The sequence below is a fragment of the Eptesicus fuscus genome, chromosome 17 (assembly GCF_027574615.1).
Source record: "Eptesicus fuscus isolate TK198812 chromosome 17, DD_ASM_mEF_20220401, whole genome shotgun sequence".
In the NCBI taxonomy this organism is placed as follows: domain Eukaryota; kingdom Metazoa; phylum Chordata; class Mammalia; order Chiroptera; family Vespertilionidae; genus Eptesicus; species Eptesicus fuscus.
In genome coordinates, this window is record NC_072489.1 from 44,251,371 (window position 1) to 44,275,137 (window position 23,767).

Genomic DNA, 23,767 nt, shown 5'->3' on the forward strand with positions numbered 1-23,767 from the left:
CTGTGGCTCTATTTCCTCATCTATAAAGTGGATGATAAAAATAGCCTATATACGTTGTTGGATCAAATGGGTTAACATTTGTAAAGTGCAGGGCAATTTCCCCCCAAGTATATAGAATTAAAATGGAGAACTGATTAATCAGAATATCTGAGCATGGGCCTCAGGAACTGCATTTTAATAAGCTCTTGAGCTTCTTACACACAGTTTTGAGAGCCTTCAGGGATGTCAAATGCTGCTCCCCTCATTTGGGTGGAGTCTCACCCATGGGCTTGACAGGCTGGCACTTGGGCTAAAGCTGGCCAAGTTTGGCTGAGGCAACAGTGCCCTCTAGAGGACGGATGAGGCCTCAGAATCGGGGACCTTGGCTCCTCCCTCTTCCCTCCCAGCACTGACTAGACAGAAACCCAGCTGACGTGTCTATTGGAAGGACTTTATTTAAGTACACTGGGCCCCACCAGGCAACGTGGTTTGTGCAAGGCTGTGTGAAGGACAGGCTTGGGCTAAAAGAAGGGAGGTGAACTGGTTAAGCACACTGCAGTCAGCGGGCCGCAACATCGCTTTCACACACACCTGCTGCTGTGGCCCACACCTAGAAGGGCCTTTCATTGTTGGATGGCATGGGGAGAATACTGCCTGAATCTGGGACTGGGGCAGATCTTGGTGTCAAGTGAGGGTGCCGGTGAACATCGGCCAGCCCCAGCTTTGTACCATCGGGGCTGAAGGGCCTTTGGACACTGCTAGGCCAGCCCAGTCCAGAGTACGTGCTTGGCCCCACTGGACCAGAGATGCACCTGAGCCCACCAGCTCCTGGCACCTGGGTCTGGCCTCCTCGCCAACTAAACAGGTCCAAAGTCAAGAATGGCACAATATCAGTCCAGAGGGGGCCTTCTCATCTCTATAACCTAGCCCCTCAGGTCAACTAGAGTGGGAAAAGGCAACTTGGTTCATTGCGGCTCTTTCTCCAATCCTAAGGGAGCTAGATCCCCCAACATCCCTCCTTTGCTAGGGCCTCTGCCAAGGAGTGATTCTACCACCTGTTTCAGAAAATCCAACCAGCAACCAGCCTGTGGATTCCAGGGAAGTGAGCAAGTGGAAGAGGGAGAGAGAAAGGCTGTGGGAGTGACTTTGAGTGCAGCCTCAGATCCCAAATGGCCTCAGCCTATGGATACTGTCAGTTCACCCTTAGCAGGGAGTGGCGGGGCCCTGGAGGCTATGCTAAGCTTAGATGCTGTAAACATTAGTGTGAACAGGGTGACTGGTGGGCAGGAGGCAATAAGCTCCCTCTCTCCAGTTCCCCTACTGAACAAACAAATAAATAACATTGTTTGAAGATGGCATTGCCCAAGGATGGATGAAAAGTAAGTGATGGCCTGGAGCCAACAGGCTCCTTAAGCTCTCCCAAGATTCCCTGGATGGGGCTTGGGATTGGAACTTTAACTCTGCCGCCAACCAAAGGTAGCACTACTCCTGCCCTCCTCAAATGCCCAGTGTGGTCCTGACCCCCAGGTAAAGCGCATCCTGCCCTCTCCTTTCCAGCCTCCCAAACCCAAACTGCAATCAAAACCAGATAGAACTCAACCCCAGTTCCAGTCCTCAGTCCATGATCAAGAGGCATCAAGAACAGAATGATGAACAAGGAAGGCAGCAGCTGCCTTGGGCCTCAGGGCACCCTGGGGATGGGGTGGGGGTGGGGTTTAACCAGCCTAGGATGGGCAGCAGCAAGGTCTCCCTGGGGTTAGGTCTACCTCCCTCTGTGTCCCTATGGTAGGTAGTAAACATAGTCCCACACAGCCAGACAAAGGCCCAGTAGACGAAGGAATGGGGCCCTCTGCCAGCATTCTGTCCTGTCAGGGCCAGTTAGTGGTCAACCCCAGGCCTCAGGCCATCAGCATCGTGGGTAGTTCATCGTCCTTTCTGGGCCCTGGGATCCCTGGGCCACACGGCACTCGCATAGGTGCACATACTTGTACCCACACATCCACACACACACACACACACACAGGCAGTTCCTCGCAAACACTCCGACTCAAGAAAGCGAGTTTTAAAGTGGAGTTAACTTCAGAGAAAGATGAAGATGATGTCCCAGCATTAGAAGGTTTTCCTGTGGATGGATCGGGCACCATCTTCCTCGTATTCCTTCTTGGAGACCCACATCTTCTTAAAGGTGTCCAGGGAGGCGAGGATAGAGCCCCTGGAGTAGAGGGAATCCAAAGGACCACTGTGAGAAAAGAGCATGGGTATTTGCTTCCTATTCCACTCTTATTCCCAGAACTACTCACCCAATCCATGTGGAATACAGTCTCTCCTGAGGTGCAGATATCTGCAAGGGGAGCAGAAAGAGGAATCTGAGACGTTCATCCTCTCCTCTCACTTTTCCTTCCAACTCTCTTCTTTATGGCTAATTCTCACCACCCAAGACAGTGGATACATTTCACACAACAGACCAAGTGGACCTGCTGGACCCTGTGGCCTCTTGCAGCCCTAAGTACAATTACCGAAAGGCTGGGGCTATCTGGGGGCGAGATGCCATTGCAGGAACCACGCTCTTTCACTTACAACCCCTTCTTTCTCAGGCAGGCTAGCTCCCCTTGGCAGTCACTAAGATGTTGGACTGTGTCACAGGGAGTAGCAAAAGTCAATCTCCTATCAATGTCACAGTTTCCCTGGAAGACCACATGTGGGGCCCTCAGCCTAGCACCTTGCGTCATCTGGGTATTAGAACTGTCCCCCCTTTGTGAGGAAGGAGAGTGAGAACGGGTCCTCCACTCTGGCAGACCTCAGGGTCAGTGTGGAAATGGGAGCATCTGGCAATACCTGTAGAGCCCTGGCTACCTGAAAAGCTTGGGCAGAGCTGGAAAGGGGGGCCATACCTATGGCACTATGGACCCTTGGAAGCCCAGTTCCACCCAGCCCTAGCCTGCACCATGCTCCTACCCTGATCTTCACATCTTTCGGAGCCAGTTTCTTCACTTCACTCAGTAGCCTGTCACCAAAACCTGAGTGGGCAAGAAAGAATCTCAAGTCAATTCTCGGGGCATCTGGGCCCAGCAGGATCTGGAAACTTTCTGGGGAAGGGCCCAAGAGCAAAGACCAACCTTTGAACAGGGTGGAGCCTCCTGAAAGGACAATGTTAGAGAAAAGCGTGCGCCTCAGGTCCATGTCAGACTTCTGGATTGCAAACACCAGCACCTCGTGGATGCCCTCACTCTCCTCGCCGATCAGGTCTGGCCTGAACAGAAGCTCAGGTGCCCGGAATCGGGAAGGACCAATCTGCAGGGTGGAGAGCAAGCTTCAGAGGTGCGACTGGGGCCGAGGTCTCTTTGGGAATGGGGATGGAAGAGGCCCCTGTGCCCACCTCTTAGTAACCAGGTGGCTATGAAGGCCAGGCTTAGGGAAGACCTCGGATGTCAAGGTCTCAAGGAACAAAGATAGGGTTCCTGGGAAAAAACAGGGAACAAAAAGAAACAGGGCTCCCCAGAAACTAGAGAGAGGAAGCTCCTATGCTTAATCCTAGCTCTGGCATTATCCAGCCAAGAGACCTTTGGCATTAATACATGGACTCATTCACTCATAAAAACTTCTTCCGATCAATGGAGGTCTGGGAGAGGCAACTCAGCCTATGCTGTGCTCACGTAGTTAAGGACAGCACTAACCACCCTCTTCTTAACCCTATCCTGACCTAGGAAAATGCCTCTGATGCCTCCTCCCCACACAAGAGAAGCCAAGTCCCTGGCACACATCGCTGGGCAGGAGATTGTGCTGCTCAAGAGCTCCACTGCTCCAGGCTGGGCTGACAAAGACTGGGACATCTGACTCCAGCCTCCCCATGAAGAGTTCTGTATGGGCCCAGAGCTTTTGGGGGCTTGAGGCCACGGGTTTGGTCACTTACCTCAATGGTGCTGCCATCAGGCAGGTAGTACTGAGCCTTCTCTGTCTCTAGTGTCTCATCCTTCTGGGGGTTTATGGATAGGTAGCAGGCTCTCTGCAGAACCAAGCACGAGTCAGGCAGGCAGGAAACCTGGCACCTACCTGGTCAAAGTCCCTGAAGACTGACATGCTGCTGCAGAAATCTGCCCATCGCAGTGATTGCCCTAAAGGTCGTGAGGGCTGCTGCCCTACAGCAGGAGCAGGGAGATTTCGTTGGCATCCACTAGATGGCATTTAGGATAGGAGTTCCCACCTATTCCACCTTCCTGGTGGGCAAGTGTGGAAACGTGGTTCCCTGGATCTAGGTCTGAGAACACAGCCTAATCTTAGTCCAGATGCCTTAGTCCAGGCATCTTTCTTCTATTGCTCATATGGTTCTGGGTCCCACTACCCAGCTCAGAGGTAACCCTACAGCCCCAGGTGCAGGAGGACTCAGTTTACTTAAAAAGATAAATGTATTCTGAATTCCTCAAGGATGGAAAGAACATGTAATTTGTACATAAGGTCTGAAAAACATAACGATCACCAGTGTGCCCATCACCCAGCTTAAGAAATAGAAGCAGCTCCCTTTCCCCTACAGAATGGTAGCTCTTTGGGCAGGTGAGTGTGTCAGGAGATCTCACAGCTGTCAGGAGGCCTGACCCAGACCCCTAGGACAGGAGCTTCACCTCTTTTCACCCCAGGTCCTGGAGGTCCTGGATGCTCCGTTCCCATTCCCTAGCCCATCCCTCGGCCCACGGGGCAGCACTCACTTCTTTTATGGCCTTGACAATCTCAAACTCGGAGGATGAGTGGAAATCATAGCCCTCCTTACGCAGGTAGAGGCGAAGGAAGCGAGAGACGTCTCGGCCAGCGATGTCGATGCGCATGATAGAGTGAGGCATGGCAAAGCCCTCATAAATGGGCACGGCGTGGGTGACGCCATCCCCAGAATCCAGCACCACTCCTGTGGTCCTGCCTGTGGCATAACTGAAGCAAAGAGGGCAAACCATCACTAACCCCTGCCTCCTCACTCTGGGCAAAACCTTACTTCTTTTCAAGTTCAATGTCAGCTGAACTAAAGCTGGGGCCTGCCTTTCTCCAGAGCCCTGAAACTGGACGGAGTACTAAGGATGCCTGAGCACTGAAGCAAGCCTTGAAAGATCTGAATGAGAGGAGCTGAGCCTCTCCAAGCTCCCTGCCCATGCCCAGAAGAGCAGGCCTTCCAATCTCAAGAGATGGCTGGCCTTCAACCGGTTCACGGACCCAGCCTGAGGGGCAGATTTTACTCTCTAGACAAGAGGAAAAAACTCAAATGCCTACAAGGGCTAGGCAGGGCAAGTAAATGAGTAAAGGAAAATAAGAATATTTTCACTTCCACAAAAACTAGCTTTTCTCCCACATGATTCCCTAGGTCTGTCCTTAGTTTTTTCTCTTTTGGTAGAGACAAGGAGACAGACATATATACTTCTGTGGTATGGGGTGGGGGTGGGGGGTAACCTCATAATGTTTGATAATTAGCAGTTGACACTCTGCCTTCGTGTTGGGAGGACAAGAAATGGAGTGAACTGTGGTGAAGTCAAGCTGGCAAAATCTAATAATGGCAGCCTATTTTAGCTGGCATTTTGCCCTATAGGAATGCCAAAGGAACTGCTTTCCCCTCAGGGGCCAGGCTCGCCAGCCAGGCTGCTACTCACAGGCTGAGCACAGCTTGCATGGAGATGAAAAGGGCTGGCACATTGAAGGTCTCAAAGAAAACTTCAGCAGCTCGTTCTCGGTTTTTCCGTGGGTTTAAAGGCGCCTCTGTCAGGAGCACAGGATGCTGGTGAAAAATGCCCAGACAGCAATCAGGTTGAGGCCAGATGCCCACCCCTCATTAGTGCTGGAGGAGAAGCCCATGTGGGGCTGGCCAGGGGACCTTTGTTGGTCTCTCTCCAAAAAAAGACAAGCTGGGCCTCTCACTTACCCCTGCCCAAGTCAGACCCTCAACTTTCCAAAATCATGCCCCCTTTAAAGTCTCATTCTGACCTCACCTCCACCCCTTTACTCCTCTTCTGTTCTTCCATGATTCTTACATTCCTATTTCTACCATATATCTCCAGTTGTCAAGAAGATTTTGCTAATAAGCTATTGGAATTATTATGATAAAAAGTTTAAATTTTTTTTCAAAATAGAAAGTTAAATTTTAATATTGAATGTACTTTTAAAAATCAGAACATATCCCTCCCCTGGAAATTCTGGTCCACATAGTCTGCACATTCCTCGGTGTTTCTGAGCGGAGAGTTACTCCTTAGAAGTTAGAGTATACGCTCTGAAATCTGAAAGATGTGGGGTTGAATCCCAGCTTTACTTTATTCATTGGGTGATCTTGGAAACACTACTTGGCTTTTCTGAACTTGTCCCCCTGTTTGTAAACTAGAGAGACTACCTACATCTCATAGGAATGGTGTGAAGATTAAATGCAAACATGTCTAAAAAGCACAAGGTCTGATGCCTGGTACATAATTAAGACTCAAATACTCTTGGCAGCTATTGTCATCTTCCTCATCTCTGGGGTAGGGATTCTGACCAGCTCTGCACTCCCTCCAGGGCTGCCCCGCACACAGAACCCTCACCTCCTCTGAGAAAGTCTGCAGCTGGTCCTTAGAATAGACATATTGCCAGATGCGCTCCATGTCATTCCAGTCCTTGACAATGCCATGTTCCATGGGGTACCGGATGGACAGCAGCCCTCGGTGCTCCTGGGGACAGAGAGCAGGACTTACAGCAGCAGCCAGTCTCTCAGCTGAGCTGGCCAGTGAACCCTGCTGTTTAGAACTGGGAGTTCCCATCCCACAGTCCTCACCTAGGGCTAAGGGCAGGTACCCATTCATTCTCCAAATCTCCAACCGTACAGCTGCAGAATGCTCTCACTGCCCAATCAGCGGGCAAAGTAGAGGGTTTCTGCATTTCCATGGACCCTTGGGTGTCCTCAGGGCAAGTGACAGGAGACACCCTCTTCGTTGCCTGATCCCAGGACATAATCTCCTGGCTCCCCGCCTCTGGGTCTCAGCACTTGGAGCAAGGCTGGCAACTATGATTCTGTTTTACTGCTTCTAGAGGCTGCCTGAGGGCTCTGCCAAACTGTTAATTATCTCATCCCCAGGGTATCCCAGCCAGGATCTACCCCCAATCCCTTTTGCCAAAAAATAACCACGCCAGTCATTTTGATCATTGGCAGGGTAGTGACAGAATGCAAAAGGAAGGCAGAAGCTCTGTTTCCTAGACTGCTCTCTGTTTCACAAATTAGGGTTTTCTTTCCAAAACCAGAAGCTGCTCCTGAGAGAAAGAAATGGATGAGGCCTAGGATAAGAGAACTGAAGGGGAGATTTTAAGAAGAAATCACTCCTTTTACTCATCGCTATGTCCCTCTGCTGGGACACTGTCCATGTGGGGACTAAAGAAGATCCTCTGTTAGCTTGAGGGGTGGGAATTACCTCAGCTTTGGGGCCAATGAAGATGTCACCTTCGAGGGCTCCTGCCATGACACGAACATGCTTGGGTCTGCCCACACTACAAAAGAAAGTGGGGAGGACCATCACTTTTCATTTCACAACACATGACAGAACACAGGAAGGTTCTACAGAGGCACATACTTAGGAAGAAATATACTCAATGCTACTGTGATTATCTTTAAGGAGGGAAATTATAGTTGATTTTGATTTTCTTATTTCTCCTTTTCTGCATTTCCCATAATTTTTACAATGAACATGTATTAAGTTATTTGTGTATTATTTTTATACTAGGGGGGTATGTCTGATTGCCGGGTTAGGCCCTATCAGACAGGAATCAGGTCTAAACGGCACTCAGATATCCCTTTCACAATCCAGGACTGCTGGCTCCCAACCGTTCGCCTGCCTGCCAGCCTGATCACCCCCTAACCACTCCCCTGCCAGCCTGATCTACATCTAACTGCTCCCCTGTGGGCCGACTGCCCCTAACTGCCCTCCCCAGTTGGCCTGTTCTCCCATAACTACCCTTCCTGCAGGCCTGGTCACCCCTAACTGCCCTCCCCTGCCAGCCTGGTTGCTCCCAACTGCCCTCCCCTGCATGCTTGGTCACCACCAACTGCACTCCCCTGCAGGCCTGGTCCCTCCCAACTGCCCTCCCTTGCCAGCCTTGTTGCCCCCAACTGCCCTCCCCTGCTGGCCTGGTAACCCCCAACTGCCCTCCCCTGCCGGCCTGGTTGCCCCTAACTACCCTCCCCTGCCAGCTATCTTGTGGCAGCCATCTTTGACCACATAGGGGCAGCCATCTTGTGTGAGGGCGAGAGGGTCAATTTGCATATTACCTCTTTATTATATAGGATTATAAGTTATTAAAACAAATTTTAGAGGTTTCTATACCTCTAGTTCTTCTCCTTCCCCAATATATGTGCAGACCAAGAGAGACAAGAAAACAATTTCTAAATGAATGGTTAACTCAAAGATTTTAGTCTCCTTAGCCTTCTACTAAGTAAAACTATGCTGTTATACCTATGACAGATGGCCTTCTTTCTTTTCTTTTTTTTTAATCCTTACCCAAGGATACGTCTTTTTATTGATTTTTAGAGAAAAAGGGAGGGAGAGAGAGAAACATCGATGTCAGAGAGAGACATTGATTAGCTGCCTCCAGTACATGCCCTGACCAGGGATCAAACCCGCGACCTTTTGATGTATGGGTCGACGACACTCGAACCAGCTGAGCCACCTGGGTAGGGCAGATGGCTTTTTCCTTTTTCTCCTGCTTTAAGCCCTTCCCCAGGCACCCGTGCCCTTCTCTGGCCTGCAGTCTCTCTGCCTTAGGAGGAAAGTCCCGAGAACTCATTCTCACTAAGGCTAAAGGTATGGCTTCATAGTTAACCCCATCCTGGGTGACAGGAGAATTTTAGAAAGAGGGCTCCATGAAGAGGCAGTCACCCAAAGCAACGAGTTCCTGATGAGAACATTTTTGGCATCAGATAAAATCTGCCAGTGCCTCTCAAATTGTACTATGTAGGCTGTTTCCTTAGCTTCTTCCAAAAGCCAGCTCCTGTCCTTTGCTTGTTGTTTTGAGTACCAAGGCTGTCCTGAATGACAGATCCCTTCTCCCTAAAGGATGGAGGGCTGAGCCTGTAACAAAGCTGACAACCTGCTCAAGCTTCTAAGTTACAGAATGACTTACTAGTTTGGAAAACAGTATTTGGGGATCTGATCACCAGCAAAACCAGCTTTAATCACACCGGATCCCTGAGGAGAAAGGAGAAAGAAAAGTCAGAATCACAAAAACAAGAGATTTATATCATACAACATGTATGGTTCTATTTTTATTTTAAAAAGTGAGAGACCTTAGAGTTGTATATGATATATCTATTTATATAAGCATTTCTACAGTGAATGCATGCCAAAGGGAAGGAAGTGGGACTGGAGAGGGTGAGAACTTTCACTGTATACTCAGAGTATCAATTATTTTTCTGTATTCTTTGACTTTTCTACACTGAACATGTTTTACTTTTGGCATTAAACATAATGTTAATAGCTTCCCGGTGGCCGAGAAGCTGGGAGATCCCGGTGGGCTGAGAATGCCAAATCTCACTGTCCTCCCGGGCTTCAACCGTCCCCTAAAGGTCCTCAATAAAATGGTTTGATCTCCCCCAAAAATACCCCCCCCCCAAATATTAATAACGGAGAGAGAAAGAGAAAACCTGAGGAGAGAAGAGGAAAGTAGCTAGAAGCACCAAAGCAGCCAAGTTCAGGAACACAACCAAGGTGGGAAGAGTGTGTGACTCAGTCATACACCACCAGATGTCGGAACTCTCCCTGCCCCCAGGTGTGTGACAGACACCACCATGAGCACTGCCACGGAACACACATTGTCTGCTTCTTACTGCAGGGGCAGACACTCAGCTTTGTAGGGGGTTTGTGGTTATTGCTGTGTTTTGTTTTTTTACTCTGCTTTGTTTTACTCACTCGTAGGTCTCCTGATGATAAGGAGGCCTAAAGCATTGTCTGAGAAGAGGAGACCTGACATTACAATCCTGCTGCTCCAATCCTTGGTACGTTGGGTGGGGTGCCCAGAAAAGAACCCGACTTCTCCCACCAGCATCTCTGATACCACCCTGAGCCCAACCAAAGTAAACACGGATTCTGTACACACAGATACCAACTCCACGCAGGGCAGTTGTCGAGGCTTGATATTGCTTGCAGATATAACCTGTTCTCTTCCTTCTCAGCTCTTCTACCACCACAGCTGATACCCTTGTCCTTCCAGCCCAACACAGTTTGCAGCTAACTGGGGGCAAACCTTTTCCTGCTGCCTGTCAGCAGGGGCTACTAATCCTGGGGTGGAGTGTGATATTTCCAGAACCCACACAGCAAGCAGTAAACATATCAGGAGACACTAAATAGCCAAGGTTGTCTGCACCAAAGGCTTCCCAGCAACATCCCTGGTTCCCTCCCTGTCTCTTATTTCTGCTCTTCCATGGGGGAAGGGGTTGAGATGGGCCATCCTGGTGCCTGACTGGCAACACAGGGAGTAAGTAAGAAGTGGTTGAAGGACAGGGAAAGCAGTAAGTTGAGCAGAACAAGCCAGTTCTCTAAGACAGCAAGAACCTCTGCCAATAGAAAAGAGAGAAAACGGGAGTTAAGTGCAAACTCATCGGCCTGGGCAGAACAGCAAGAAGCCTGGAAAAGGTGCAGCCATACACCGAGCTGAAGACTGGGAAGAAGGAAGAACTCTCCTACGGCAAACAGGGCTCTGGGACAGCGGCATGGAGAGTGAGAACACTGCTGTACAAGAGAGCTCCAGGAGCGTGTTAGTTCAAGCTTCCTATAATTGCTCACTGCCTTCATCTGGGTGTGGTGATGCCAACAGACTCATGGGATCTCCTGGCACAGGTTGAAAAAAGAAGAGTAAAGATGAGACCTGTACTTCAGACTCTAAATATTTTCCTGGATATTTGATTTTGTGTTTACTAGCAAAAGGACTAGAGTCCAAGTGACAAGGCAGAGTAAGACGACAGGTTCATTTCTTCCTCTCTGTCCTTCCTAGCAAGACTGTAACAGGCCCAGTTCAAATATCACTGCCTTCCTCCTGAAGAACAGACCCTAGGTGGGATTCATTATCCTCGTCCTATTATCTCACAAAATCACCATTACCTATACCACTAGGTAGATGCATTTCATTCTGCTCTCATATTTGACTTTATGGTTTCCATTTTTGTCTCTTTTCAGCCTAAGTTCCTCGAGGTCAGAGACTTTATATATCAGCAGTAGCTGGCATTTGCAGGGTACTCAAATAGATGCTGGTTGACTAAAATGAAAATCAAGCTCAAATGGATTGGCAGATGATGTCTAATATATGGAACCCGAATGAGCAGCTGGAATGCCAGAAGCCCCAGGCAAAGGTGGTGCAGGAAAGACCAAGGCAGTGTTAGGAATGATGCACAAGACCCAGGAACCAGACCCAGCTTGTTCCTGCAGCCCCACGAGCTGGCCTGCCAGGCCAACAGTTGGGTGAAGAATGGGTGGGGCTGAGGGAGATGGTTTCCTCCTTCTGTGTTGCCAGAGTTTTAGGCACCAGGATGTCTTATTTCTCTATTCTGCTCAAGCCATACCATGAGATCATATAAGAAGGTAATCAATTTCTTTACCAGTATTTATAACTAGGAATTGTATATTTGGCAAATGGGCTGCCACTCTATTATTCACTGTGGCAAAACCAAGTAAACGAATGCCTTGTAGAGGCTTCTTGAAAAAGTAGTCTCATTAAATATTGGATTTCTGAGGACTCAAATCTGCTGCCAGCCACTGCTGACCATTCATTCTCCTTCTGCTGCAGGCAAACAAATAGCAAATCCCTTAGCAAGGCTCTCCCAGTACCTGCTGGCTATAGGCCTTATGGCTTGGGTGACCTTTATTCTAAGCTCTCTTGATTATTCTAGACATGCTGAAAAGAAAACTAATTGTCTCCCATTTTACAAGTGGGAAAAGGATGCTAAGAGATGGAGCCTCAGATTCTAGGATATTGGTGGCCCATTTTGGGCCCAAAGACATATATTATGTTTGGCCCACAAAGTACTTTGTAAAAACAACAACTTTATTGAGATAAAATTCAGTGTACCATTTAAGATGTATAAGTCAGTGGTTCTTAGTATATTCACAGAGTTATGCAATCATTACCACAATCTAATTTTAGAACTTTCTCATCATCCCCCAAAGAAACTCTGTATCCATTAGCAGTCAGTCTCCATTCTATCCCTCTTCTCCCACTCCTAGTCCTGGGCAACCACTAACCTACTTTCTGTATCTGTAGACCACAAACTACCTTTACATTAAATTCTGACAGTTAAAAACTGGAGACTCATATGACATTTAAAATTTCCAATTTCTCTTGAAAAACCAGATCTGGCAACACTGGGTCTGCATTCCTGCAAATATGGCAAATGTAAACATTTATTAAATACTAGAAGCTTAATGCACGAAGATTCGTGCTAGAATGGGCTTTCCTTCCCTGGCTGCTGGCACTGCCTTTCCACTCCAGCCCAGCCCCTTTCAGCTCATGCCTCAGAGCTCCTCTTTCAACTTCAGCCCTGCCTTCCCATGCTGCCCAGAGGCCCTGAGAGACTGGGGGTGGGGCGTCCCACCCCAGTCACTTGGTGCCTGTATATGCAAATTAACTGCCATCTTTGTTGGGTTAATTTGCATATCATCTTGATTGGCTGGTGGCGTAGTGGTGGTACGGTCAATTTACATGTTTGTCTATTAGGTAAGATGGGTGGTAGACACATGCTATGTAGGTGCTCATTATATACTTCTCTGAATTTTTCTTTAGGTTTAATGTCTTTCATTTTTTTTAAAAAAGGGGGGCTGAAGCAGCATAACATTCCCCAAAACAGTGAAACTCTTATTGATACTCTTCCTGCATTTAGGCTCCCATAGCCACAAAGACAGTGTTTTTTAAAAATATATATATTTTATTGATTTCATAGAGAGGAAGGGAGAGGGAGAGTGAGAAACATCAATGATGAGAGAGAATCATCGATTTACGCCATTGAGCCTGCAACCCAGGCATGAGCTCTGACTGGGACCCCCCAATTCTCCCCAAATGGCGGTGTCTCACTGAACTAAACCTCCTGCTTTTCAAGTCAGAAGCCATACTCCTAGAGAGAAAGAAAGCTAACAACAAAAGCACCTTTCCTTGAAAAAAGTGAGAAACTTGGAACCGGATCTCAATTTGAGTCTCAGCTCCTCAACTCACGAACCTGGTGGTCTGAATACCGTTATTTAACCTCTCCAGGCCCCACTTTCCTGCATCGTCTGGGGATAGTAATTCCCATCTACCTACCAGATCTGAAGCTTAAATGAGATGATGCAAATGAAAGGACCGTCTAACTTGCCTAAAGTCCCAAGGGCTGAGTCAACGGAGAGAATCTGACAGTGGGTTTAGGACAGAGGGAACTGGCAGTTTTGCCTCAAGGGACTTGGAAGGGGCACAGAAAAGGTCAACCAACCTCGGTGGGACTAAACCTACAACTGGAAGACAGAAATGCAGTTGTTTTACAATTGTCCCCCTCTGCCCACAATAAGAGCAGTATTTAGATTCCATCTGTCACTATTTATGCCTTTTCGTGGCTTTCTGGCAAGAGGAATAAGGAATAAAGCACTGGATTTAGGGCCCCTCTACTGTGTGACCTTGGGCTCACTTGAATTCTTCGCGCTTCAATTTTCTCATTTATAAAATGAGAATCAAACTTCCTGCCTTAACCATTCACCCAGTTTTTGTGAGGATTCAATTCGAACGTATGTGAAACTCCTCCGTAAGCTCCAGAGAGCCTGGCAAATATTTGCACCAGCAACTAGGCGTCCCTGCTTGCTTGGTTACTCTTTTAGCCTCGACCATTATTAACGTTGTGATTTATAGTCACAGAAATAAAAGAAATCCTATGGTCATTTCTAGCATCAGATTCTCGGACCCCACCCAAATGCACAGCCTAGCCGCCCAGCTCCGGACAGAAGGAAACTTAGCTCTTCTCCATCCGCGGGCGGGCCCTAGTCCATCAGACCCACCACTGAAAGTTCCGGAAGCCAATCCCAACAGCTCTCTTGTAACGTCCCGCCCCTTAAAGCTGAGAAACATTATGGCGGCCCGGAAGAACTGCAGGGGCGTCAGCCAATCACTGCAGAGGGCAGTCCTCATCCGGCAAGGCTCAGAGGCGGGGTCATCGGTCAAGATCGACAGCCAAAGCAGCCAATAGAGTTATGGAAAGCTGGGAAGGGGCGGGTACCGGAGCTCACTGAGCGGTTAAGGCCCCTAGAGCCCCGGGCCCAAGGACCCGGCTCGGACGACAAGTCTTTCCTTTATTCACCCCAAAGCGCTCCAACCCATGGTTGCCGACCGGCCCCCCTGCCTGCGGACTATGGGCGGGGGTAGGATGAGGCAGCGGTGGTTGAACCCGCCTGACAGGCCTGGCCAGTGACAAAGAGCTGGCGGCATCGGGAAGCGATCCCTTCGGGGAGGACAGCGTAAGTCCCTTTAGAGATAGAAAAGACGCAACTCACGTTGTCGATCACTACAGGCTGGTTGGCGATAACATCGTAGGACTCCATGGCAGAGGAATCTCTCCCTCCGAGGAAGGAACTGCCTGCCCGGTTCGCTGCTAGTGCCACTGACACGCATGCGCAGACTAGCCGCCGGTGCCGGGCGAAGAGGGAGCGGCCCGATCTTGCCTCCAAAGAACTACAACCCCCAGCATGCCTTGCAACTGAGGTTAGAGGGCCAGGCAATTCCGAGCCACACCTAGTTTTAAGAGATGGAGTGACACAGTACCCTGGGTTTTGTAGTCTCCATGGGTAAATAGAAGGGAAGCAGATTTTTTTCTTTTTTATTGAATTTATTAGGGTGACCAAAATTACACAAGTTTCGGGTGCACAATTTTACAACATGTCATCTGTACACTGTGTGTTCACCACCCCAAGTCAAGTCTCGTGCATCACCATTTACCCCCCCATACCCTCCCCCCCCCCAGCAATCACCACACTGTTATCTGTGTCCATGAGTTTTTTCTTTTTTGCTCAATCCCTCCACACACACCGCCCCCCCTCCCCAGCTGTCAGCCTGCTACCTATGAGTCTCTATTTTACTTATTAGTTCATTTTGTTCATTAGATTCCACATATCCTATGTAATAAAAGGCTAATATGCAAATTGTCCCAAGGGGAGTTCCACCGACCAGGAGTTTGACCGCTCGCTATGACCTGCGCTGACCACCAGGGGGCGGTGCAGAATGAAGGAGGGCCCAATTGGCCCTGATCCCGGCCAGGCCTATGGACCCTACCTGGGCACAAATTTCATGTACCGGGCCTCTAGTGAGTAAAATAATATGGCACTTATCTTTCTCTGACTGGCTTATTTCACTTAGGACTCTCCAGTTCATCTATGCTGTCACAAACGGTAAGATTTCCTTATTTTTTACTGTCCAGTAGTATTCCATTGTGTAGATGAACCACAGTTTTTTTTTCTTCTTCTTCTTTTTTTTTTTTAGTGTAGCCAAGGTGGAGATTTATTGAAGAACAAGTACAGACATGGGGAGAGGGAAAGAGTCCCACAGAATGGACTCCCACATCGGGAGGGAAAAAAGGGTCCCATTGAGTTCTTTTTCCCTATGTGTACCACAGCTTTTTTTATCCACTCATCTACTGATAGGCTACTTCCAAATCTTGGCTATTGTAAATAACGCTGCAATGAACATAGGGGTGCACATATTCTTTCAAATTAGTGTTTTGGGTTTCTTCAGATAAATTCCCAGAAATAGAATTGCTGGGTCATAAGGCAATTCCATTAATTTTTTTTTTTTTTATTGATTTCAGAGAGGAAGGGAGAGGGAGAGATAGAAACATCAATGATGAGAGAGAATCATTGACTGGCTGTCTCCTGTATGCCCCCTACTGGGGATCGAGTTCCCAACCTGGGCATGTGCCCTTGACTGGAATTGAACCTGGGACCTTTCAGTCAGCAGGCTGACGCTTTATCCACTGAGCCAAACCAGCTAGGGCTGATTATCATGTTTTTATTTGTTGATTTATTGATGATAGCCATTCCATAAGACATTAATAAATATCGATCACTATCAACACTCTAATAAAAAAATTTAATACACATGGGGAAGGACATATTCCCAGAACAAAGGAAAATAATTTAAATTGCATACAAGTTGCCTTTTAGAAAACAAGTACTTTTTTTTTTGCTTTTTGTATATTTTCCTGGGTAGGAGTAAACTTTGCAGCAGGCTAACATTCATTTGTCTGAAGACTAGCACTTGGAACTACTGGTATATAATTGATACTGATAGATGAGAATATAGAGATGAAGAGAAGTTATGTATTACTGCTTTCAAATGAGCTCAGTACATTTTTCTCTAGATTATTTCTTCCCCCACTTCAAGTTGCAGGAACCCTTTTAGTCAATAGCACTGGTCTATCCCTGTCTCTTGGAATTCTTTAAGATCATTGAGTAGAAGACATTACTTTTTGAAAAGTTATTGTAAACAGGAAAATAATTCCCAAGCAGGTACGTTAGGAATTAAAAATTCTCCCATTAAGAAAGTCAGAGTAATGGGGAAGGGCAGGTCCATAGTAGATAATGAATACTGGTGTTCCTCAAGACAATCTGCATATATCTGCCTAAAACACAACAAAGAATAGGTTATCATCACTAAAAATATTGATTAAATAATTGTCATTTTAAGAATTGATCATGGTTTACTTAATTCTTGTTACTTTCCTGTTTTTTAAACTTTCCTTTTTTTAAAATATATTTTTTATTGATTTCAGAGAGGAAGGGAGAGGGAGAGAGAGATAGAAACTCAATGATGAGAGAGAATCATTGATTGGCTGCCTCCTGCACACCCACCCACACTGGGGATCGAGCCTGCCACCAGGCATGTGCTCTGACTGGGAATCTAACCGTGACCTCCTGGTTCGTAGGTTGATGCTCAACCACTGAGCCATTCCCTCAGGCCAATTCTTGTTACTTTCTGACAGAACTCCAAAATAGGTATTTTGACATAGGACCCCTGAATTTGGCAGTGTGTCAGTCAGTATGATCAAAGGACATTCAAAGACATAGGAAACATTTAGATTTATAATCTATTAAAACTAATGTCACATGGCCCAGAGGGTGTGGCTCTGTGGTTGAGTTTCGATCTATGAGACAGGTCACAGTTAATTCCCAGTCAGAGCACATGCCTGGGTTATGGGCTCTGTCCCCGATAGGAGGTGTGCAGGAGGCAGCCGATCAATGATTCTCTCTTATGGATGTTTCTCTCTCTCTCTCTCTCCCCCCCTTTCCCTTCTCTGAAATCAATAAAAAACAAAAAACACACACACTAATGCCACATGGACGAATGAATCAGTCCATTGCCATATCCTATATCAGTGGTCAGCAAACTGCGGCTCGCGAGCCACATGCGGCCACTGGTAGATTAAATGTTACCGTGTAGTTGGAAGCTGCGAGGATTAGGCAATTGTGGCATATTGTGTGCAAAGAGGTAAAGGGTAGTATATGACAGTGGTCGGCAACTCATTAGTCAACAGAGCAGCAAACCGTGGCTCATGAGCCGCAGTTTGCAGACCACTGTCCTATATAATAAAAGGCTACTATGCAAATCGACTGTAGGGCAGAATGACCGGTCGCTATGATGCACACTGACCACCAGGGGGCAGACGCTCAAAGCAGGAGCTGCCCTCTGGTGGTCCATGCGCTCCCACAGGAATTTCGTACACTGGGCCTCTAGTTTATGTTTAAATAAATATGGTTTGCGAGTCAGCAAACCGGTGACAAGTCCTTTGTTGGCGCACTTCCCAGTGCTTTTGAGGGACCCTAGCACCTCAGAAGGATGCCTACACATCTCTATTTAAACCTGGGTTCCTCCTAACACTAGGGGGAGGCCAAGAGCTTTGGGACGCCTCAAACGCAGGGAGAGGGAGGCGAAACCTACTGCCCAGGCACGCCGTCTCTGTGACTGGCACAGACATTAGCTAATGGAATCCGGGATCGGGCGCGCCGGTGCCCCGCCCCCTTGAGCGGCCCGCGGCCCCCACGGCACTCTCGGGCCCGCTCTGCGGCGGCCGCGGCCTGGGCGGACGGCTCGCCGTGCGCAGGCGCGGATCCTGGACCTCGCTGCAGCCCCCAACGCCTCAGGGAGTTACACCTACGGGGTCCGCCCGCTGGCGCGGCAGTGCTCTCCCGCTCGTGCGTCCTCCCGGGTCCTCCCAGCGCTCGACGCGCCGGGATGGCGGAGCTGCGGCCTAGCGGCGCCCCCGGCCCCACCGCGCCCCCGGCCCCTGGCCCTACTGCCCCGCCGGCCTTCGCCTCGCTCTTCCCCCCAGGACTGCACGCCATCTACGGAGAGTGCCGCCGCCTGTACCCGGACCAGCCGAATCCGCTCCAGGTTACAGCGATCGTCAAGTACTGGTAAGCCCCGGGCCGCGGGGAGACGGACGCGGCGGGCTGGGAAGAGTTTAAGCGCCCGGGGCGAAGTGATTTGCGGGGGAGGGGGGAGAGGAGGAGGAGAAGGAGGAGGAGGGGGAGGCGAAGGGTTAAAGCCCTTGGAAGAAGGGCTTCCTGCTGGGAGGGAAGGAGTTAAGGCTCAAGTTAGGAATGGGGACAAAGGGGTTAAAGAAGACTGCGGTTAGCGAATGGCTGGCGAGGGTGGGGAGGTTGAAGGGTTAAATGGGATTTGGAGAATGGAGTGAATTGGGGGTGTGTGTGTAGGAGCCGAGGGGGATCGATAGGAGAGAGGGAACTGTAAACGTGGTGAAAGGAGGGGGCGCCTGTAGGGGGTCATTAGCGGGCGAGGGGAAGCCTGGAGGGGGTTGCGGCTGAACTGGGACGGGGGTGGGGTGGGCTGGGGTGGGGGTGGGAGTGGGAAGGCGAGGCGGGGTCTGGGGAGCCGTGCCGAGGGCTTTGGAGGAGCGCGGCTGGCGGAGCTGGAGGGCACGAGACTGCACCGGGTCCGAGGCGGGCCTGGGGACCCGGGCTCCGCGTTGGGTGAGGAGGGGCGCTGGTTGTGAGCGTTGCGCTGGTGAAGCGAGGAGGAGGAGGAGGGCCACCTCTTTGATGCTTTCCCAGGGAGCTCAGACATCGTGTCAGTGCCCTGCTTTTGTGTTCGAAGTTTCACGAAACAACTTTTCCCGATAAACTCTGTGCTCACTCCGCACAGTTCTCTTCGTGCCGAGCTTCCTCTAGCTCTGCAGCTGCTTTCCTTTAAGGCATTGGCTAGGACAGAGGCAGGGTCAGGGAGATCCAGGGCTTGGCTGAGGATCCAAGGGGACCAGAGGAAACACTGAAAGTGCGGGCCTTGGACAGGGTTGGAGGAAGGAAGGCGGTGAGATGTGGAGGAGCTTCCTAGCCACAAGCTTCGGGATGCAGGCAGCCGTTTCTCAGGGGATCGCTGAAGTATCTCTGTTAAGGATCAGACCTTTTCCAGACGGGCTGGCCTTGAAGTAGGAATGGTCTTCTCTAGTTTCCCATTCCTGTTTCATCCTGCAGCCTCTGGGCAAAACTGGTGTATGGGAACTGTGGGAAAGAAAGAGCCTATCTTCCTGATCTTTCTGGACCAAAAGTTGACTGAGGGATTGGTTGCCTATGTCCAGAACCACATTCTTGCAGGCACTGTGTTAATTTAAGACGGCCCCTTCTTTGAGCCCTGAAGGACTGTGCAGGCAGCTGCTTGGGGTGTGGCCATAGGGTAGACCTGAAGGGGGAAGTGAGTGGATGTCTTTTCTGGTTACCTCTCCCTTTAGGACTGGGTCTTTCTCCTCCAGGACAAGGTCTTCCTCCAGAAAAGGCAGAAGGTAGGCTCCGTAGGACTGGAACCAGCTCCCTGTGGTGACGGGAGCATGTGAAGAGGTGGACAGCGTGGAGGACCAGCCACCTGCTCCTTAGGGAGGGCCACCGGGGGAGCAGCCTGCCTCTGTCTGGTAGCCAGGAGGTGTGGCCAGTGGTACAATTCTCTGGCAAGCAAACTGCTCTTGGGTTGAGACGAGTTTATGAAGAGAGCTTCTGAATGAAAAGCAGCTCTTGATAACTTAATCCCCATTCTAATTGCACCTCTATATTTAAATGTGTATCGTGATGAACTCTCCTGGATTGTGTCAGGAGAAAAGTGGGCCTGGCTCTGCCATGCTATTGGTTCAGGCCTCATTTGAGTGTAAAGAGAAGTTGCTCCACAGACTGGGGCGACTGTCTGTCTCCAGGTGGCCATGAAGGATGGAGTTGTGTGTAAGAGGTGTGGAAGCACAGACAAAGGACAAAGACTAGTTTGGGCAACTTTTTTTTCCCCTTTTTTTCCTGCTGCAAGCTTGTTAACCTGGCAGGACTTACTTTCAGAGATGGACTAAATCCTAATGACGAATAAAGGCAACTGTACAGAATTCTTTGCAATTAGAAATGCTTCCTAGATGCGGAAAAATAGAAGAGGGGACAGCTTGGCAACTAGTTCTTTCTAGATTTGGAGGATTGTGCATGATTAAGACCCTGAAATTAGTTCATCGATGTACCTCACATTTGGGGTTCCACCAAGGCCTCTTCAGTTCTCATCACAGGATGACTGACCGAGGCTGCCTGGGTCTGGCTGTGGCCCAATGTACCTGGGGATTCCTTTTCTTGCAACGGAACGGTGGCTCTTGGCTAATGGACCCTGGTCAGCAAGCACATTCTGAAAGCTGAGACTTAAGTGAGTAGGGATCAGAAGCAGAGAGGCAGAGCTTGTGCTCTGGGGCTACGCCAGTCCTGCAGCTGCCCTGGGGAGTGAAGTCAGGTGTTCAAGGAATTAAGTTGAAGGATGCTGGGTCCTTGGATAACATCTTTTTCTAAGTACAAAATATGAAAATTTTCTACATACTCATCTGCTTCCCATCAGGTTTCTGAGTAAGTAGAACAGAACTATCTGTGCTCGGGGATGAGGTTCATTTGGTCTGACACTTGGCCATTCCCTGCAGTTGGAGTTTTAGGGTAAAGTCTCTCTCCTTGAGAGTACTTCCTGAGAGCCTTGGCCAGAAAGAGGGTTGTAGTGGAGTGGCAGATGAAGCATGGAATGGTGGATGCAATTTTGCCACTTGTTGCTGGGTGGACTAAAGCTGAAGGAGGGGTAGGACTGGGGTTTTGCAGCAGGACAGTGGAGCATACATGGAGCCTGTAGTCACTCCATCTGTTCTTGGGCTATGCCAGGCGTCCTCAAACTACGGCCCGCGGGCCACATGCGGGTGTTTTGTTTTTTTACTTCAAAATAAGATATGTGCAGTGTGCATAGGAATTTGTTCATAGTTTTTTTTTAAACTATAGTCCGGCCCTCCAACGGTCTGAGGGACAGTGAACTGGCCCCCTGTTTAAAAAGTTTGAGGACCCCTGGGCTATGCACTATCATAGGGTCCTTTCAGAGTTAGCTGCTCTTTTCTTTTTTCCCATCCCCAACAAGCTCTCCTAAATCCAACTGGTTGTGGAATTAGTCAGATGATTTTGGCAAAATCTGAGTTAAGGAAAGACAGGGAGATTTGTCCTTTTTTCTAATCCACTCAGTTGAAATTCTAAGCTATTTGTAGCAACTTTCTTACAAGTTCTAGAAATAACTTAGCATTTCTTAGCAGAGAATAAGGATTTTTACAAAAGCAAATAATATCCTGGCAAAGAGGATGAAAAGAGACCTACTGGTTTTAAATAGTGCTTTAATTGCATGGTGTTGGCATGCTTGCTGGGATCACACATAAGCATGCCTTTTATTTGGTTGTTAGTGTTCCTTTAGCATATGAACCCAGTTGCAAAGCGCACTCCATCAATGTCCCAGGAGCAGCAAAGTCTTTGCAGTCTGTGGAACAGTCAGATGTCCGAGGCAGCTCAAATGCAGTGTCTGTGGGCTAAATGCAGACTTCCTTCCACTGATGGTTTCCATTTATTTCGTCTGTTTCTCAAGTCTACCAGTTTCCCTATCCATTCTGAAGAAAAGCAGGATTTTTTTTAAAAAAGAGCACTAATTGCTCTACTAAAGGGAACCCTTATTGAATTAAATCCTCAGAGTGAGGTAATGACTGAATCTCTTCCTCCACTGCCTTTCGGTTGGAATTATGTGGGAAGTTTAATGTGGTCCTCAGAGGCCCCAAATAATTGAATGTGCCAGTTCTACCTTTGAGATGGTAGTCTCCTAGGATCGTCTTCCAGATCTGGAGCTCACAGGGCTCAGCCTGGCTTCTGCTGCAGTTATCTTTATCTGTGCAGAGGTGAGCTAGCCCAAGTTTGGCTTTGTCATTTGCATGATAAAAGACCAGCTTTGGGCCCTGGCTGGTGTGGCTCAGTTGATAGGAGCATTGTCCTGTACACCAAAAGGTTGTAGGTCCGATTCTCAGTCAGGGCACATGCCTAGGTTGCAGGTTCGATCCCTGGCCAGTCAGGGCATGTGCCGGAGGCAACTGATTGATGTCTCTTTCCCCTCCCCCCTCTCTCCCTCTCAATCAATCAATCAATCAAAAAATGTCCTTGGGTGAGGATTAAAAAAATTCCCCAAACAACCAGCTTTGGTCTGTGGGGTGCAGGCATGGGTCTGGAGGCATTGGGTTTGTTTACAACAAACTGTAATTAGCATAGGGCACAATTTAGTCTGTCTAAGAGGCAAGAGTGGAGCTGAGCCTCTGCTTCCAGGAACAGTGCCCATTGGGGATGCTAAGGATGGTCTTTCAACAGAGGCCAATTGGATTGACAGATGCACCTCTTGCCTTGAAGCGTGACATGTTTACAGGCACCATGAAGAAGAGATAATCCCTGCCAATCCCATTTGGGATTGGTAGTTTGAAACAGGAGGAAGCAAAAGGGGCAGCCATCCAGTCTGCTTTATTTCTAAAAGAGGTCCTACCTGTTGGGGATAGGAGAAAGGAGTCTGTCATTTGTGGGGAATTAGGCAACTTCTAGCCACCCATCCCATGGTCTTCTCCCAGAGAGGTGTGGCCTCCCTTTAGTTATCTTTCACCCCAGTTTCCTTCAGTTTGGGGCCCTTCAGGTTTGTAAGACATCCCTTAGCTTCACACTGTCTGCTTTCAGATTCACACTAACAACCCTGTGTTTTGTCTTTTGCAGGTTGGGTGGCCCAGACCCCTTGGATTATGTTAGCATGTACAGGAACGTGGGGAGCCCTTCTGCCAGTATCCCCGAACACTGGCACTACATCAGCTTCGGCCTAAGCGACCTCTATGGTGACAGCAGAGTCCATGAGTGAGTGTGTGCCACTTGCCCACCCTTCATCTGCCTGTTCCTTAGCCTTGAACCTTTTCTCTGAGGTTTTTCCAGCGTAGGGATGATGATGTCATAGTCCTGTGGGGTTGGTACTTCTCAGGTGGAACTTCTGGGTGTCTGTCCTCTGCCTAGATCTCATTGTGCCAACATGGTCCAGGTCAGCACCCGAGCTCTGCTTACCTGTGCAGGCAAGTGTCGATGATGAGCAAGAGTTCTAAAACTATCAGGTTTTCCCAAGCTTGCTCTGGTGTTTGAGCTCAGAGGACAGGCAGCATAGCTATGACCCAGAATTTGTGTTGATGCTTTTAAGTCTAATTCTTCTCTCCCCCAACCCCTGCTAGCTTATTATGAAAAAATTTAAACATAAAGCAAAGTTGAAAGAAGTTTATAGTGAATACTCATATACCCACTACCTAGATTCTACCATTAACATTTTACTCTACTTGCTTCATCACAAATATATCCATCTCTATAACCATCTCTGTCCCTCCATCCATTTTACCTACTTCCTCTTTGGAACAGATTCATGGATTCTTATTTAATTTAGTGCTCAAAGCTGAGGTAAGAATAGTGAGCGTTCTAACTTC

At 48.7% G+C, this 23,767-nt stretch overlaps 2 protein-coding genes across 4 annotated transcripts in view; one reads left to right on the plus strand and one right to left on the minus strand.

Moving 5' to 3' along the window:
* Positions 1-416: 416 nt before the first annotated feature.
* Positions 417-14,586, minus strand: ACTR1A (actin related protein 1A). Its single transcript, XM_008144244.3, has 11 exons — positions 14,463-14,586; positions 9,088-9,152; positions 7,383-7,458; positions 6,522-6,647; positions 5,604-5,728; positions 4,680-4,896; positions 3,890-3,982; positions 3,096-3,270; positions 2,935-2,996; positions 2,280-2,320; positions 417-2,191 (listed from the first exon to the last, which is right to left on the minus strand). Exons 1-11 carry the CDS (start codon positions 14,508-14,510, stop codon positions 2,089-2,091), a joined length of 1,131 nt encoding a protein of 376 aa, XP_008142466.1. The 5' UTR covers positions 14,511-14,586; the 3' UTR covers positions 417-2,088.
* Positions 14,587-18,011: 3,425 nt separating this feature from the next.
* Positions 18,012-23,767, plus strand: part of SUFU (SUFU negative regulator of hedgehog signaling) — a 90,170-nt gene continuing 84,414 nt past the window's right edge. For all 3 annotated transcript variants that reach the window (XM_028149357.2, XM_054728793.1, XM_008144247.3), the window contains exons 1-2: positions 18,012-18,374; positions 23,025-23,159. In XM_028149357.2, coding sequence (XP_028005158.1) covers positions 18,193-18,374; positions 23,025-23,159 — 317 coding nt within the window. In that variant the 5' untranslated portion in view covers positions 18,012-18,192. The remainder of the gene's footprint in view (positions 18,375-23,024; positions 23,160-23,767) is intronic.